The sequence below is a fragment of the Coturnix japonica genome, chromosome 1 (assembly GCF_054131305.1).
Source record: "Coturnix japonica strain WE chromosome 1, WE-NBRP24, whole genome shotgun sequence".
NCBI lineage: Eukaryota > Metazoa > Chordata > Aves > Galliformes > Phasianidae > Coturnix > Coturnix japonica.
The window spans coordinates 70,919,262-70,934,864 of NC_140663.1; the positions used below are offsets into that span (position 1 = coordinate 70,919,262).

The 15,603-nt window shown below is 52.8% G+C and overlaps 1 protein-coding gene and 1 long non-coding RNA gene across 17 annotated transcripts in view; both read right to left on the reverse strand.

Annotated features, from left to right (window-relative positions):
• Positions 1 to 6,113, reverse strand: part of KEL (Kell metallo-endopeptidase (Kell blood group)) — a 48,675-nt gene extending 42,562 nt beyond the window's left edge. For 8 of the 16 annotated variants that reach the window (XR_014936856.1, XR_014936858.1, XR_014936857.1 and 5 more), the window contains exons 1-5: positions 5,173 to 5,413; positions 4,920 to 5,073; positions 3,369 to 3,510; positions 1,676 to 1,873; positions 936 to 1,060 (exon numbers count right to left, since the gene is read on the reverse strand). Coding sequence is in view for 5 of the 16 variants with exons in the window: in XM_085523122.1 (XP_085379248.1) it covers positions 936 to 1,060; positions 1,676 to 1,873; positions 3,369 to 3,510; positions 4,920 to 4,937 (483 nt within the window). In the remaining 11 variants the exon portion in view is untranslated. Of the gene's footprint in view, positions 1 to 935; positions 1,061 to 1,675; positions 1,874 to 3,368; positions 3,511 to 4,919; positions 5,074 to 5,172 lie in introns of all 16 variants that reach the window. The other 8 variants (XR_014936854.1, XR_014936852.1, XR_014936853.1 and 5 more) reach the window with 4 other exon arrangements.
• Positions 6,114 to 8,558: 2,445 nt separating this feature from the next.
• Positions 8,559 to 15,603, reverse strand: part of LOC146762518 (uncharacterized) — a 30,401-nt gene continuing 23,356 nt past the window's right edge. Inside the window, exon 3 of the long non-coding RNA XR_014936893.1 lies at positions 8,559 to 8,701. This is a non-coding gene — a long non-coding RNA (uncharacterized LOC146762518). The remainder of the gene's footprint in view (positions 8,702 to 15,603) is intronic.

Below are 15,603 nucleotides of genomic sequence, written 5' to 3' on the forward strand. Positions count from 1 at the left end.
ATGAACAGCAGCAAGCATTGTGTGGGTTACTGGCCACTGGCATATGTTGCCCAGAGAGGTTGTGGGGTCTGTCTCCATGGATACACTCAAAAGTCATCTGAACATGGTCTTGGGTGATGGCTCTAGATGGCCCCGCTTCAACAGGTAGTTGGATAAGACGATTTCCAGAGGCCCCTTCTAGCCTCAACCACACTGCCATTCTGTGACACAGCAAAAATGTGTTATAATTATCAGCAGAATGGTGTACAAGAAAAACAAAAAGAAAGAAAAAAAATTAAATAATTAAAAAATAAAAAAAAAAAGAAAGCAAAATTGTGAAGGAGAGAGGAAAGGGGGCACATTTCTCTGAAGTTATTCATTTCAACAAAAATCGTCAGGGATGTAGGGTCATCCCTCCTCTCTGACAAGCAGATACACCGGTTGGACTGAAGTCATTTTCCTCCAGCTGGAAAGGGGTCTGCGTCAGGGCATAAATGTGATTTGCTAACAGAAGGATGGACAACCTTCTCTGGCTCTGGGAGGAGTCTCCCAGAATGACAAGAGAAGCATTTTCCACTCCAAGCAAGTTGTTCTGAAACCTGGAGTAGCAGATGGTCATTGTATCTCAGACACAAGCATTCCTCCCATTTTGCCAGATGCCCCTGGATCTGTCAGTTGAAACCTATGGAACTGAGCTTCTGAGATTAAAAATGATCCCACTTGGCAGTCCTGTACAGTCACGAGGGCAGATTTATGTGCCTGAGGAGCAGGAAGCCAAATCCTTAAACAACATTCAAAGAAAGATTTCTCTCCCAGAAGTTGGTCTGTCTACCTTGAGTTTATTTCAGATGCTAGCAAAATTATGTCATATAGGATCATATAGCCTGAGCATCACCCTTTCCTATCCCTTACAAGAATCATCTTCTGGAAAGAGAGGAAGTAGCACAAACATTCACCTGATTTATGAGGTCCTTCAATAGTTGATTTCCTTGGGATTCTATCCTTTTGGTGTCCATGCACGAACGATAGAACCAGATTGCTTTTTCCTTAGCTGAGCCTCTGGTTTCAATGTGTGGGGCCTCTGAGGGGGGAAAAAAAAAAAAAAAAAAAAAAATTACAAAAGAGGTAATAAAGATGGGCAGTATTAGACCGAAGGAAATTTTTAAGAGAATATCATGTTTCACTTTGATTCAGACCAACTTAGTAAACACATCCATACTTCTTCGAGTAACCCAAAGCAAGAGACCTAGTGTTTGCCGAGACTCTTCCTGAGACCAAATACATGAGTTTATTTGCATGGAACCTGATGGCAACATCAAGATGGTGCATATCTAGGCTTTGGTCTCATACAAAATCAGGACATAGCCAGAGTGCACATTCAGACATGCACAGCAAAAAGCATCTACTTTTAGAAGGCAGTAAGATAATTGGTTTTCCTGAGTTTTAAGGTGTGACTTCCATCTATTACACTTGGAGAGAAAAACTAAAATGTTTGAAATGTAAGTATTTTAGTGCTACTTCTCATGTGTAAATCTGCACATGCTACAATAGAAGAATGAAAAAACAAACAAACAAACAAACAAACAAAAAAACTGGACTCAGTTCCTGATAGGAATGACTGTGAATTCAGTTACTGGTATTTTCATCTCTGACTGAGGAAGATACTGAAAGTACCACACCAACCACTTCTTCCTACCTAAAAGCCTTTTCAGTATCAGTTGGTTTTCTTCCAACAACACATCAAAGCTGTTTTGTGATACTTCTGTGCTTGAGTGCTTGCCTTCCCAGCTGCCACAAGCGTATTGGTAGAAATCCTCACAGGGCTCTACAGTGTCATTCCTAGAATTCAGAAGTCTGGCCAAGAGTGCAAGACTCGGTTCAACATCACATGATCCTGGGTAGGAAGGTAAACAAGAGAACTGAGCAGTGACATTGAAAATTGAGGGTAACACATTCAACAACTAAAAAAAGAAAAAAAGAAAAAAGAAAAAAAGAAAAAGATAAGAAAGAGGAATCTTACAATAACATTTATTTTTGATACAAGCTCCATTGCACACTGACAACTGTTTCATATCTTGTAAGATTCTGCTGAAGATGCAGTAGCATAAACCTGTCTTTGACTCTTTGACTTCACACCAAGGCTGCCTTTGCACTTTGCAAGGGAGATTCTTTAGATAAGAGACAGGTAGTCAGTCTAGAGGTGGTGCCCTCTAGGCGTTCTATCTCGGCAGCCACAGGTTGGATTCCTCAACCTTTCCTCTGGTTTCTCTGAAACAGCATGCACTGGTCTGACCAAATGATAAACAAGAAACTACTGGTGTTGTTAACACACAGAGAAAAAGGAGGACATAGCACAGAGCAGGTAAGGAGAAAAGGTCAATACACTCAGGGAGACGTTCAAGCATGGGAAACATACGTTTCTTGGTAATGACCTCTGATAAAACAGGACAAAACCTTGCTGGTGTATCTTGCTTTGATTAAAAACCTCCTTTATCTAAAATACCGTTAATCCCTGGCTGTACGTTCTCATTTTGTGTCAGACTGTCTTGTATCAACATAAGATCAGCTCCATCATTAAATAAACCACTTACAAATCAAAGCAAGATTTTCATACTATCGTTTCAACTGTTAACATGGAAGGAGGTACGTGGAGTGGAAATAGACACGATCAAAACTAACAATTATTTCCTTCATTTCTGTAGTGAAATATACATGGGGAAGTTGAAGAAAAATGCCAGATGAAGTGTCAGGAGTGCTCATTTTGGAGTAGGAGATACGAGTATCCACCAATAAAAAACACAGCTGCAATATTTAGCCATCTATACACGTAAGCATTTGTGTGGACTATTCTGCAGATAGCTTTTTAGTGAACTGGAAAGATAACTGACTATTCCTGGCCTCTCCTCACAGCTTCCCCACTGGATAGGAGTTTTCTCTACATAAATGCAGTGTTTGGTACTAGAAAACTAGAACTAGGCTTATTAAATCAGGGATGGAAAAGCAGAAGACAAGCTCTAAATCTCATATTCAGACCCATTTTCCTGGAGCTGACTACAGATGGAGCAGGGTCAGAGAAGTTGTAAACCAGGACAATGAAATTCAAGAACTGTTTGACAATAGAATGCTCCTCTTTCACATAGCTGGACCCAAGCTTATCAAATGGCAGTCAGAGAAGGACAAGCATGGGGATATCTCCCTATTATCGCAACAGGAGGAGGCAGAACATTCTGCCTGCTTTACAGCTGGTACATTTTTATGCTTCTTTGTCTTTCTGAAAGTCTTACCCTCACACAGATACTGAGCATAATAAGCAACAGAGGCAGATTGAGGATCAGATCTTACAAATACGGTGGGCAAGGAACCAGGGAAAAGGATATTCCACACTATACCTAGAGCACAAGTCATCATTATGTAGGTGATGAGTAATGCAAAACCAAGGAGTGTACTGAGAAGAAGTGCACACAGAAGTAGGCTTTTCTCCTGAAGACATCGTTCTTTCTTCGTACCTGTCCCCAGCTCCTGGTCACCGGTCTGAAGAGAACAAAAAAAGGAGACTTACAGAAAGAAATGAAGAAAGGACAACTCGATAAATTTAGCACTGCTCATAGACCATGCCTTCTCCCTACGCTCCTAGAAAAGTACTTCTGACTAGAGTCAAGTAGCGTACAAGGAGTAAATCGAGTAGTCTAAATGCTGAGGGAATTGTCAGTTTGAGATTCTCCCATGCCAGTGGTAGGGGCTGGCTTGCACTACCCCATCCCAGCCCTCACTCAGCTCCCTGTGCTTGAGCCTGGCTCTCTGGTGAAATAAAGCTGTCTGAGAAATCTTGATATGCCTTGGAGCCGTTTGAGAAAAAGCTAGAAGAAATCTTGCTCACACAGTACCACTGAGTGCCCAGAATGGGAGCAGCCTTCTATTGTTTTCATGCATGATCTCCCTCTGAGCTATGCTGCAGCAGCACTGAAGCCACATCTATGGATTTACACATACCATGATTTGCACCCTGACCTACAGACTTGATTCAACAGATTTCACCTGGAATCTGTCTTCTCACAGTGGACTTGCCTGGTGGTCTTGACTCTTGATTCCCCCAGGCTCCTACCACCACACCTACTTTACCCTCCACATTCCTGTACAGGGGATTTGAAGCCCTTGCTGGCAAGGCCATTACTTCTTGCCTGCCTCTATGATTCTCAGCTTCCAGATTCCTTCCTTGTTTGCCTTGGCTGCTCCCTTACATGCATCAGCTAAAGATTATGTTCAACCACATTTGCCACCATGCTTAAAAAACAAACAAACAAAAACAAAGAATAAAAAAAGGCTGTTGTCCAATATCTTTGAAATGTCCATTAACAATGTCCATTAACATTGGTCATTAACAGAAACCGTCAAAAACAATGTCATCTTGACATCCTGTAAACTTCTTACAAAGGTTAAAGGCCTTATTGCTTTTGTACCTTTATAATACAATGCTGCTGACTTCTTAGGGTAATAAAACACTGAGCTTTTGCTTTCCAAATACAGACTAAGGCAGAGAAGTGAGCACCAAACAGCTTTACTAAGATGAAAAGGGAAAAGCATTGCTATTCTGCTACGTGTAAGCTCTCACCTCTTGGCACTTAGGAAAGTGTGAGTTATTTACATTCGCTGTGCTCCTGAATTATCTGTTGCAACAGCCTTTTTGATTTTCACACTGAAAATTGTGGCCACCTACTGTGAAATCATTCCCATGTTGCAGTTCTCTGTACTCTGAATACAGCCTTAGAACGGCCACTTGGGTGACTAACAGGAAGAGCAAGAAACCCTAAATCCCCGCACGTGTGGGACATGGGCAAGACCCTTCTGGATACAAAGTTCACATACCCCATTGCCCGAATCCTCTTGGCCAGTAATATGAAGAAGACAGCTGTGAGCAGAAAAGAAAGACAACCCTTCCTTACCTCAGGAACAGCCTTCATTTCTGTCACTGCGCAGGCTTTTCTGCTATGGCTGCCACAGCTGGAAACTATGTCTACTTTTTTCCTACCAGCTTTCTGTGCTCAAGGCACTCTGCTGAGTTTAGAGGCAATCTCCTCTTCCCAGCTTGGCTGCTTGCTGTGGGGAGGAGAAGAGCGAGGAAAAGCTCTGAGAAAAACAGCCTTGAAGGAAATGGGAGGGAGGGAAACTGGTGCATTTCTGCAATTCTCCACCCACCTTCTCTGCCAGAAAATCAGCTGCATCGTTCCTGTCTGCAGTTCCTTGTGACCACGGGTCTTGCTGGTTGTCAGGCTTTCTTGGTTGGTTGGTTTGTTGGACAAAGTAGGTGTTTCTGTGTCTCCCCTCAGCCACTTGCTTCTTTTCTCCCCAGTGGCCTTGCTATCCTGCCCGCCCATCGAGCCTGCTTTGGTCTGATATTTTCCCTGCTACCAGCCTGCTTCAACCTGATGTCCCATGACTAGTGGCCTCTGCTATATAGCAAGATACTGTGGGTTATGGATAGCACTTCTCCTCTTCCAACAGAAAGGCCGATGTACTGACTTGGATTTTTATCTCTCTGATCTGCGTCCAGCAGCCCATCCAAGTGTTGAACACAGTCCCAGGTTCTTTTTCTTTATTATTATTTTGAACTGAAATGCACAAAAACCACATCAATTGCTGACTGTTTATGCTGCTTCTCAGGTGATGGCAGTCTGTTCATGCAGCATTTTTCAACATCTCACCATGGTTATTCTGTCACAAAATACTTACGTGGCTGAAACAAGAGACTTATTCCTAGTTCTTTCTACCTCTGTGCTCACTGGTGATTACATAGTTCCACATTTGCTAATCAGCTCTAAATACTGTGGGGGAAAAAAAGGCATGCTGCAAAAACTGTCTTTGTTAAGCTTTCTTTCCTTGCATCTTGTTATCTCCCTTCAGCTTTATCTCAGACCCCATTTGGTATTCTTGTGTATATGGTTGAGGTGTGAGTGCTGGAAGTTATAAGACACTGTTTGGATAGTCTTGCAGCAGCATTTTGGTAGTTTTGCTCCTGCATCACTGGAATGAGCATTACTGTGATTCAAACTGTCCTAAAGATTCAGAGATGCTTTGTTCATTGTGGCCTAAGGTAATTTACAGGCAGTCAGATCCCAAATACTTGTGCAAACTGAGAATATGTAGCCCTTGTGATCCTTTTTTTTTTCCAAAACATTTTGATTCTATTTTGTTTTTCTGCAACTTTTGCTTTTGTACATTTACTCCATCTTTTCTCACAATGGCTACAGTTCTTTTACTCTCTCACAAACATTTTTCCGTGGTTCCATTTCTAGTATAGGCAGAGAAGTGGTATCAATATGTGTGTAGAGACTTGTCTAGGTCTAACGGCAAGGAATCTTACAGTTGAAATAGTTTAAAGAACCGATAGCACAAAATGTTTCACAGCAATATGCAGTTTATTAATCTGTGTTTTGCATGTGTCTTAACTCTTCCATCTTCCTAATGAGAGCATCTAACAGCTCCCAGGCTTTAAGTAGTGAGGGTACCTTTACATTTACTTTCTCCTTGTAAGCTTTATAAAATGTCTGGACAAGAGAAGGGGAGGGGAGTGGAAGGGAGGGGAGTGGAAGGGAGGAGAGGAGAGGAGAGGAGAGGAGAGGAGAGGAGAGGAGAGGAGAGGAGAGGAGAAGAGAGGAGAGGAGAGGAGAGGAGAGGAGAGGAGAGGAGAGGAGAGGAGAGGAGAGGAGAGGAGAGGAGAGGAGAGGAGAGGAGAGGAGAGGAGAGGAGAGGAGAGGAGAGGAGAGGAGAGGAGAGGAGAGGAGGGAAGGAAGTCGGGGATTCTGTCACAGCAAAAAGCTAGAGGTCTTCTGACTAACTTGTGAACTCTGGAGAGCAGAGCTGTCATCTGTGCTGTATAGATAAGAAGGGAATCTGTTGATAAGGATTACCTGTGACGTCATTCCAACATGTACTGCCAATCCCTCTTCCTGCCTCAACAGTTAGAAAAAGTTTACAGAGAAACATTTGTCTTTACTTTCTGTAGTTGATAAGAGTGTCTTCAAATAAATGCTACCAGGAAACAACAACTTCATCATGTAAAAGCACCACATTGCTGTATACATGAGTACATATTTAGCTCACTAGATTCACAGAGTTGTAGAGGTTGTATGTTCAACAAAACATGCATGAAAACATCCAGTCTCCTCTAAGACAGACTTTTCTCAAAGCTCAAATGCAAATAGAGACAATCCACTGTCCTGTGGCACCTGATAGAGTGAAGACTTCCCTATTCAACTGATAGTGTGGAAAATAGAAGGGATGCTTCTGTGGCTTACTGCTGCCAGATGAATGTGTGTTGTCCCTACCCTGAGTTTGCTGGATGCAAGAAAGTCTACCTGAAAGGGCACATAACTACAGTGTCTGAATTACTCAGCATCACCTAATGACAACACAGAGAAACAGTTTTTTGGGAAATGAGAGTCAAATCATTTTGGATAAAATTTTTTGTAAAAATTCTCTCAGAACTCAGGCAGAAATAGCGTACCGTATGTAATAAATCCACATTCTCTGCAAAAAAAGACAAGGACTTTGGAGTAAATTGAAGCTTTAACCTCTTGATTCTCTCCGTACACATTCTACTTTTCTACTGAACTGTTTAACAAATGCTGATACAGCAGAATGTTACTCAGGAGTCTGTTCTCCAGTGGAAATCACAAACAGTTTCAGCTGCGGTAAAGCTGATATAATTTGTAATGACAGAGGAGAGGAAACATCACCTTCTGTCTGCATTGTTTATAATAACATAAGGAAAAGACTGAGGCATTTCATGGGGGGGAGGAGGGAGGGGGGGGGATGGTTGTTGTTGTTGTTTGTTTGTTTTCTGCCTCGGTTTTTAACAGGGATAGGTTTTGCACTGCTGAGTCCTCAGAATTAGGGGACTGTGACCAGCAGAGCAGTGACTTCCCAACCGTGGCCACAGAAATTGTCAAGAAATAGCTGTGTGAGCTGAGTGTTCGTAAGTCTATAAAGCTTGATGTGATTCATACTAGAGTGCTGAAGGATTCGTAGACGTTATAGCTGGACCCTTCCCAACACTTTGCCAAAGCTGGTGGGAGGCCACTGCTGGCTTGAACCTAGACAGTGTTACAGTGATCAACAATAAGGGAGGAGAAAATACCCAGAAAATAGACCTGCTAGTCTAACCTCAGTCCCTGGCAAAGTTAAGGTTATTATCTGCTATTGAAGGATACTTGTAGAACAAAACCGTTCCCAGGCATAGTCAACAGGAGTTCATGAAGGGAATGTCCTGCCTTGGTAATGTTATCTCCTCCCCTCTCCTCCCCTCTCCTCTCCTCTCCTCACCTCTCCCCTCCTCACCTCTCCCCTCCTCTCCTCTCTTTCCCTCCTTTCCACACCCCTCCCCTCTCTGTTCCCTGGGGTGCTTCTCAGAACATCAGTCCATTTTTGTTCCAATGCAACGGATGAAGCTGAGGCATGGATGAATGGTGCTGCTTGGCTGTGGGCTGCCATTGGGAGTGCAAAATTCTGATGCAGGATGGGTAACCACCAGTGCAATCCCACCTCGAGACTGGCATCCATGGGTCAAAGATGAGCACTATAACTCAGATGAACAGAAATTGTTATATTCCAGAAGTAACTGAAGATAGGGCCGCAGCTTTGTAATTGGTTGGTCTTCATAAACAACTTCTAAAAGAAGAAGCCATTGACAGGACAACAGCAGCGATGAATCTTAAAACAGTGGAACCTGCAAAAGAAAAAGAGAGAGGCGGTGGGGAGTGGGGTGCTCACTCCCCTGGGGATGCCCTCCGGCTGTGGAGGGGACCCCATGCGTGCGGTGTGATCGGGCTTTGCCCTCGAAGTTTTCAGAGGGATCCCGTGCATGTGGGTGAGACTGGGGATGCCCTCCGCCTGCAGAGGGGACCCCGTGCGTGCGGTGCGATCGGGCTTTGCCCTCGAAGTTTTCAGAGGGATCCCGTGCATGTGGGTGAGACTGGGGATGCCCTCCGCCTGCAGAGGGGACCCCGTGCGTGCGGTGCGATCGGGCTTTGCCCTCGAAGTTTTCAGAGGGATCCCGTGCATGTGGGTGAGACTGGGGATGCCCTCCGCCTGCAGAGGGGACCCCGTGCGTGCGGTGCGATCGGGCTTTGCCCTCGAAGTTTTCAGAGGGATCCCGTGCATGTGGGTGAGACTGGGGATGCCCTCCGCCTGCAGAGGGGACCCCGTGCGTGCGGTGCGATCGGGCTTTGCCCTCGAAGTTTTCAGAGGGATCCCGTGCATGTGGGTGAGACTGGGGATGCCCTCCGCCTGCAGAGGGGACCCCGTGCGTGCGGTGCGATCGGGCTTTGCCCTCGAAGTTTTCAGAGGGATCCCGTGCATGTGGGTGAGACTGGGGATGCCCTCCGCCTGCAGAGGGGACCCCGTGCGTGCGGTGCGATCGGGCTTTGCCCTCGAAGTTTTCAGAGGGATCCCGTGCATGTGGGTGAGACTGGGGATGCCCTCCGCCTGCAGAGGGGACCCCGTGCGTGCGGTGCGATCGGGCTTTGCCCTCGAAGTTTTCAGAGGGATCCCGTGCATGTGGGTGAGACTGGGGATGCCCTCCGCCTGCAGAGGGGACCCCGTGCGTGCGGTGCGATCGGGCTTTGCCCTCGAAGTTTTCAGAGGGATCCCGTGCATGTGGGTGAGACTGGGGATGCCCTCCGCCTGCAGAGGGGACCCCGTGCGTGCGGTGCGATCGGGCTTTGCCCTCGAAGTTTTCAGAGGGATCCCGTGCATGTGGGTGAGACTGGGGATGCCCTCCGCCTGCAGAGGGGACCCCGTGCGTGCGGTGCGATCGGGCTTTGCCCTCGAAGTTTTCAGAGGGATCCCGTGCATGTGGGTGAGACTGGGGATGCCCTCCGCCTGCAGAGGGGACCCCGTGCGTGCGGTGCGATCGGGCTTTGCCCTCGAAGTTTTCAGAGGGATCCCGTGCATGTGGGTGAGACTGGGGATGCCCTCCGCCTGCAGAGGGGACCCCGTGCGTGCGGTGCGATCGGGCTTTGCCCTCGAAGTTTTCAGAGGGATCCCGTGCATGTGGGTGAGACTGGGGATGCCCTCCGCCTGCAGAGGGGACCCCGTGCGTGCGGTGCGATCGGGCTTTGCCCTCGAAGTTTTCAGAGGGATCCCGTGCATGTGGGTGAGACTGGGGATGCCCTCCGCCTGCAGAGGGGACCCCGTGCGTGCGGTGCGATCGGGCTTTGCCCTCGAAGTTTTCAGAGGGATCCCGTGCATGTGGGTGAGACTGGGGATGCCCTCCGCCTGCAGAGGGGACCCCGTGCGTGCGGTGCGATCGGGCTTTGCCCTCGAAGTTTTCAGAGGGATCCCGTGCATGTGGGTGAGACTGGGGATGCCCTCCGCCTGCAGAGGGGACCCCGTGCGTGCGGTGCGATCGGGCTTTGCCCTCGAAGTTTTCAGAGGGATCCCGTGCATGTGGGTGAGACTGGGGATGCCCTCCGCCTGCAGAGGGGACCCCGTGCGTGCGGTGCGATCGGGCTTTGCCCTCGAAGTTTTCAGAGGGATCCCGTGCATGTGGGTGAGACTGGGGATGCCCTCCGCCTGCAGAGGGGACCCCGTGCGTGCGGTGCGATCGGGCTTTGCCCTCGAAGTTTTCAGAGGGATCCCGTGCATGTGGGTGAGACTGGGGATGCCCTCCGCCTGCAGAGGGGACCCCGTGCGTGCGGTGCGATCGGGCTTTGCCCTCGAAGTTTTCAGAGGGATCCCGTGCATGTGGGTGAGACTGGGGATGCCCTCCGCCTGCAGAGGGGACCCCGTGCGTGCGGTGCGATCGGGCTTTGCCCTCGAAGTTTTCAGAGGGATCCCGTGCATGTGGGTGAGACTGGGGATGCCCTCCGCCTGCAGAGGGGACCCCGTGCGTGCGGTGCGATCGGGCTTTGCCCTCGAAGTTTTCAGAGGGATCCCGTGCATGTGGGTGAGACTGGGGATGCCCTCCGCCTGCAGAGGGGACCCCGTGCGTGCGGTGCGATCGGGCTTTGCCCTCGAAGTTTTCAGAGGGATCCCGTGCATGTGGGTGAGACTGGGGATGCCCTCCGCCTGCAGAGGGGACCCCGTGCGTGCGGTGCGATCGGGCTTTGCCCTCGAAGTTTTCAGAGGGATCCCGTGCATGTGGGTGAGACTGGGGATGCCCTCCGCCTGCAGAGGGGACCCCGTGCGTGCGGTGCGATCGGGCTTTGCCCTCGAAGTTTTCAGAGGGATCCCGTGCATGTGGGTGAGACTGGGGATGCCCTCCGCCTGCAGAGGGGACCCCGTGCGTGCGGTGCGATCGGGCTTTGCCCTCGAAGTTTTCAGAGGGATCCCGTGCATGTGGGTGAGACTGGGGATGCCCTCCGCCTGCAGAGGGGACCCCGTGCGTGCGGTGCGATCGGGCTTTGCCCTCGAAGTTTTCAGAGGGATCCCGTGCATGTGGGTGAGACTGGGGATGCCCTCCGCCTGCAGAGGGGACCCCGTGCGTGCGGTGCGATCGGGCTTTGCCCTCGAAGTTTTCAGAGGGATCCCGTGCATGTGGGTGAGACTGGGGATGCCCTCCGCCTGCAGAGGGGACCCCGTGCGTGCGGTGCGATCGGGCTTTGCCCTCGAAGTTTTCAGAGGGATCCCGTGCATGTGGGTGAGACTGGGGATGCCCTCCGCCTGCAGAGGGGACCCCGTGCGTGCGGTGCGATCGGGCTTTGCCCTCGAAGTTTTCAGAGGGATCCCGTGCATGTGGGTGAGACTGGGGATGCCCTCCGCCTGCAGAGGGGACCCCGTGCGTGCGGTGCGATCGGGCTTTGCCCTCGAAGTTTTCAGAGGGATCCCGTGCATGTGGGTGAGACTGGGGATGCCCTCCGCCTGCAGAGGGGACCCCGTGCGTGCGGTGCGATCGGGCTTTGCCCTCGAAGTTTTCAGAGGGATCCCGTGCATGTGGGTGAGACTGGGGATGCCCTCCGCCTGCAGAGGGGACCCCGTGCGTGCGGTGCGATCGGGCTTTGCCCTCGAAGTTTTCAGAGGGATCCCGTGCATGTGGGTGAGACTGGGGATGCCCTCCGCCTGCAGAGGGGACCCCGTGCGTGCGGTGCGATCGGGCTTTGCCCTCGAAGTTTTCAGAGGGATCCCGTGCATGTGGGTGAGACTGGGGATGCCCTCCGCCTGCAGAGGGGACCCCGTGCGTGCGGTGCGATCGGGCTTTGCCCTCGAAGTTTTCAGAGGGATCCCGTGCATGTGGGTGAGACTGGGGATGCCCTCCGCCTGCAGAGGGGACCCCGTGCGTGCGGTGCGATCGGGCTTTGCCCTCGAAGTTTTCAGAGGGATCCCGTGCATGTGGGTGAGACTGGGGATGCCCTCCGCCTGCAGAGGGGACCCCGTGCGTGCGGTGCGATCGGGCTTTGCCCTCGAAGTTTTCAGAGGGATCCCGTGCATGTGGGTGAGACTGGGGATGCCCTCCGCCTGCAGAGGGGACCCCGTGCGTGCGGTGCGATCGGGCTTTGCCCTCGAAGTTTTCAGAGGGATCCCGTGCATGTGGGTGAGACTGGGGATGCCCTCCGCCTGCAGAGGGGACCCCGTGCGTGCGGTGCGATCGGGCTTTGCCCTCGAAGTTTTCAGAGGGATCCCGTGCATGTGGGTGAGACTGGGGATGCCCTCCGCCTGCAGAGGGGACCCCGTGCGTGCGGTGCGATCGGGCTTTGCCCTCGAAGTTTTCAGAGGGATCCCGTGCATGTGGGTGAGACTGGGGATGCCCTCCGCCTGCAGAGGGGACCCCGTGCGTGCGGTGCGATCGGGCTTTGCCCTCGAAGTTTTCAGAGGGATCCCGTGCATGTGGGTGAGACTGGGGATGCCCTCCGCCTGCAGAGGGGACCCCGTGCGTGCGGTGCGATCGGGCTTTGCCCTCGAAGTTTTCAGAGGGATCCCGTGCATGTGGGTGAGACTGGGGATGCCCTCCGCCTGCAGAGGGGACCCCGTGCGTGCGGTGCGATCGGGCTTTGCCCTCGAAGTTTTCAGAGGGATCCCGTGCATGTGGGTGAGACTGGGGATGCCCTCCGCCTGCAGAGGGGACCCCGTGCGTGCGGTGCGATCGGGCTTTGCCCTCGAAGTTTTCAGAGGGATCCCGTGCATGTGGGTGAGACTGGGGATGCCCTCCGCCTGCAGAGGGGACCCCGTGCGTGCGGTGCGATCGGGCTTTGCCCTCGAAGTTTTCAGAGGGATCCCGTGCATGTGGGTGAGACTGGGGATGCCCTCCGCCTGCAGAGGGGACCCCGTGCGTGCGGTGCGATCGGGCTTTGCCCTCGAAGTTTTCAGAGGGATCCCGTGCATGTGGGTGAGACTGGGGATGCCCTCCGCCTGCAGAGGGGACCCCGTGCGTGCGGTGCGATCGGGCTTTGCCCTCGAAGTTTTCAGAGGGATCCCGTGCATGTGGGTGAGACTGGGGATGCCCTCCGCCTGCAGAGGGGACCCCGTGCGTGCGGTGCGATCGGGCTTTGCCCTCGAAGTTTTCAGAGGGATCCCGTGCATGTGGGTGAGACTGGGGATGCCCTCCGCCTGCAGAGGGGACCCCGTGCGTGCGGTGCGATCGGGCTTTGCCCTCGAAGTTTTCAGAGGGATCCCGTGCATGTGGGTGAGACTGGGGATGCCCTCCGCCTGCAGAGGGGACCCCGTGCGTGCGGTGCGATCGGGCTTTGCCCTCGAAGTTTTCAGAGGGATCCCGTGCATGTGGGTGAGACTGGGGATGCCCTCCGCCTGCAGAGGGGACCCCGTGCGTGCGGTGCGATCGGGCTTTGCCCTCGAAGTTTTCAGAGGGATCCCGTGCATGTGGGTGAGACTGGGGATGCCCTCCGCCTGCAGAGGGGACCCCGTGCGTGCGGTGCGATCGGGCTTTGCCCTCGAAGTTTTCAGAGGGATCCCGTGCATGTGGGTGAGACTGGGGATGCCCTCCGCCTGCAGAGGGGACCCCGTGCGTGCGGTGCGATCGGGCTTTGCCCTCGAAGTTTTCAGAGGGATCCCGTGCATGTGGGTGAGACTGGGGATGCCCTCCGCCTGCAGAGGGGACCCCGTGCGTGCGGTGCGATCGGGCTTTGCCCTCGAAGTTTTCAGAGGGATCCCGTGCATGTGGGTGAGACTGGGGATGCCCTCCGCCTGCAGAGGGGACCCCGTGCGTGCGGTGCGATCGGGCTTTGCCCTCGAAGTTTTCAGAGGGATCCCGTGCATGTGGGTGAGACTGGGGATGCCCTCCGCCTGCAGAGGGGACCCCGTGCGTGCGGTGCGATCGGGCTTTGCCCTCGAAGTTTTCAGAGGGATCCCGTGCATGTGGGTGAGACTGGGGATGCCCTCCGCCTGCAGAGGGGACCCCGTGCGTGCGGTGCGATCGGGCTTTGCCCTCGAAGTTTTCAGAGGGATCCCGTGCATGTGGGTGAGACTGGGGATGCCCTCCGCCTGCAGAGGGGACCCCGTGCGTGCGGTGCGATCGGGCTTTGCCCTCGAAGTTTTCAGAGGGATCCCGTGCATGTGGGTGAGACTGGGGATGCCCTCCGCCCTGCAGAGGGGACCCCGTGCGTGCGGTGCGATCGGGCTTTGCCCTCGAAGTTTTCAGAGGGATCCCGTGCATGTGGGTGAGACTGGGGATGCCCTCCGCCTGCAGAGGGGACCCCGTGCGTGCGGTGCGATCGGGCTTTGCCCTCGAAGTTTTCAGAGGGATCCCGTGCATGTGGGTGAGACTGGGGATGCCCTCCGCCTGCAGAGGGGACCCCGTGCGTGCGGTGCGATCGGGCTTTGCCCTCGAAGTTTTCAGAGGGATCCCGTGCATGTGGGTGAGACTGGGGATGCCCTCCGCCTGCAGAGGGGACCCCGTGCGTGCGGTGCGATCGGGCTTTGCCCTCGAAGTTTTCAGAGGGATCCCGTGCATGTGGGTGAGACTGGGGATGCCCTCCGCCTGCAGAGGGGACCCCGTGCGTGCGGTGCGATCGGGCTTTGCCCTCGAAGTTTTCAGAGGGATCCCGTGCATGTGGGTGAGACTGGGGATGCCCTCCGCCTGCAGAGGGACCCCGTGCGTGCGGTGCGATCGGGCTTTGCCCTCGAAGTTTTCAGAGGGATCCCGTGCATGTGGGTGAGACTGGGGATGCCCTCCGCCTGCAGAGGGGACCCCGTGCGTGCGGTGCGATCGGGCTTTGCCCTCGAAGTTTTCAGAGGATCCCTGCATGTGGGTGAGACTGGGGATGCCCTCCGCCTGCAGAGGGGACCCCGTGCGTGCGGTGCGATCGGGCTTTGCCCTCGAAGTTTTCAGAGGGATCCATGCATGTGGGTGAGACTGGGGATGCCCTCCGCCTGCAGAGGGGACCCCTGCTGCTGCGATCGGGCTTTGCCCTCGAAGTTTTCAGAGGGATCCCGTGCATGTGGGTGAGACTGGGGATGCCCTCCGCCTGCAGAGGGACCCCGTGCTGCGGTGCGATCGGGCTTTGCCCTCGAAGTTTTCAGAGGGATCCCGGCATGTGGGTGAGACTGGGGATGCCCTCCGCCTGCAGAGGGGACCCCGTGCGTGCGGTGCGATCGGGCTTTGCCCTCGAAGTTTTTCAGGAGGGATCCCGTGCATGTGGGTGAGACTGGGGATGCCCTCCGCCTGCAGAGGGGACC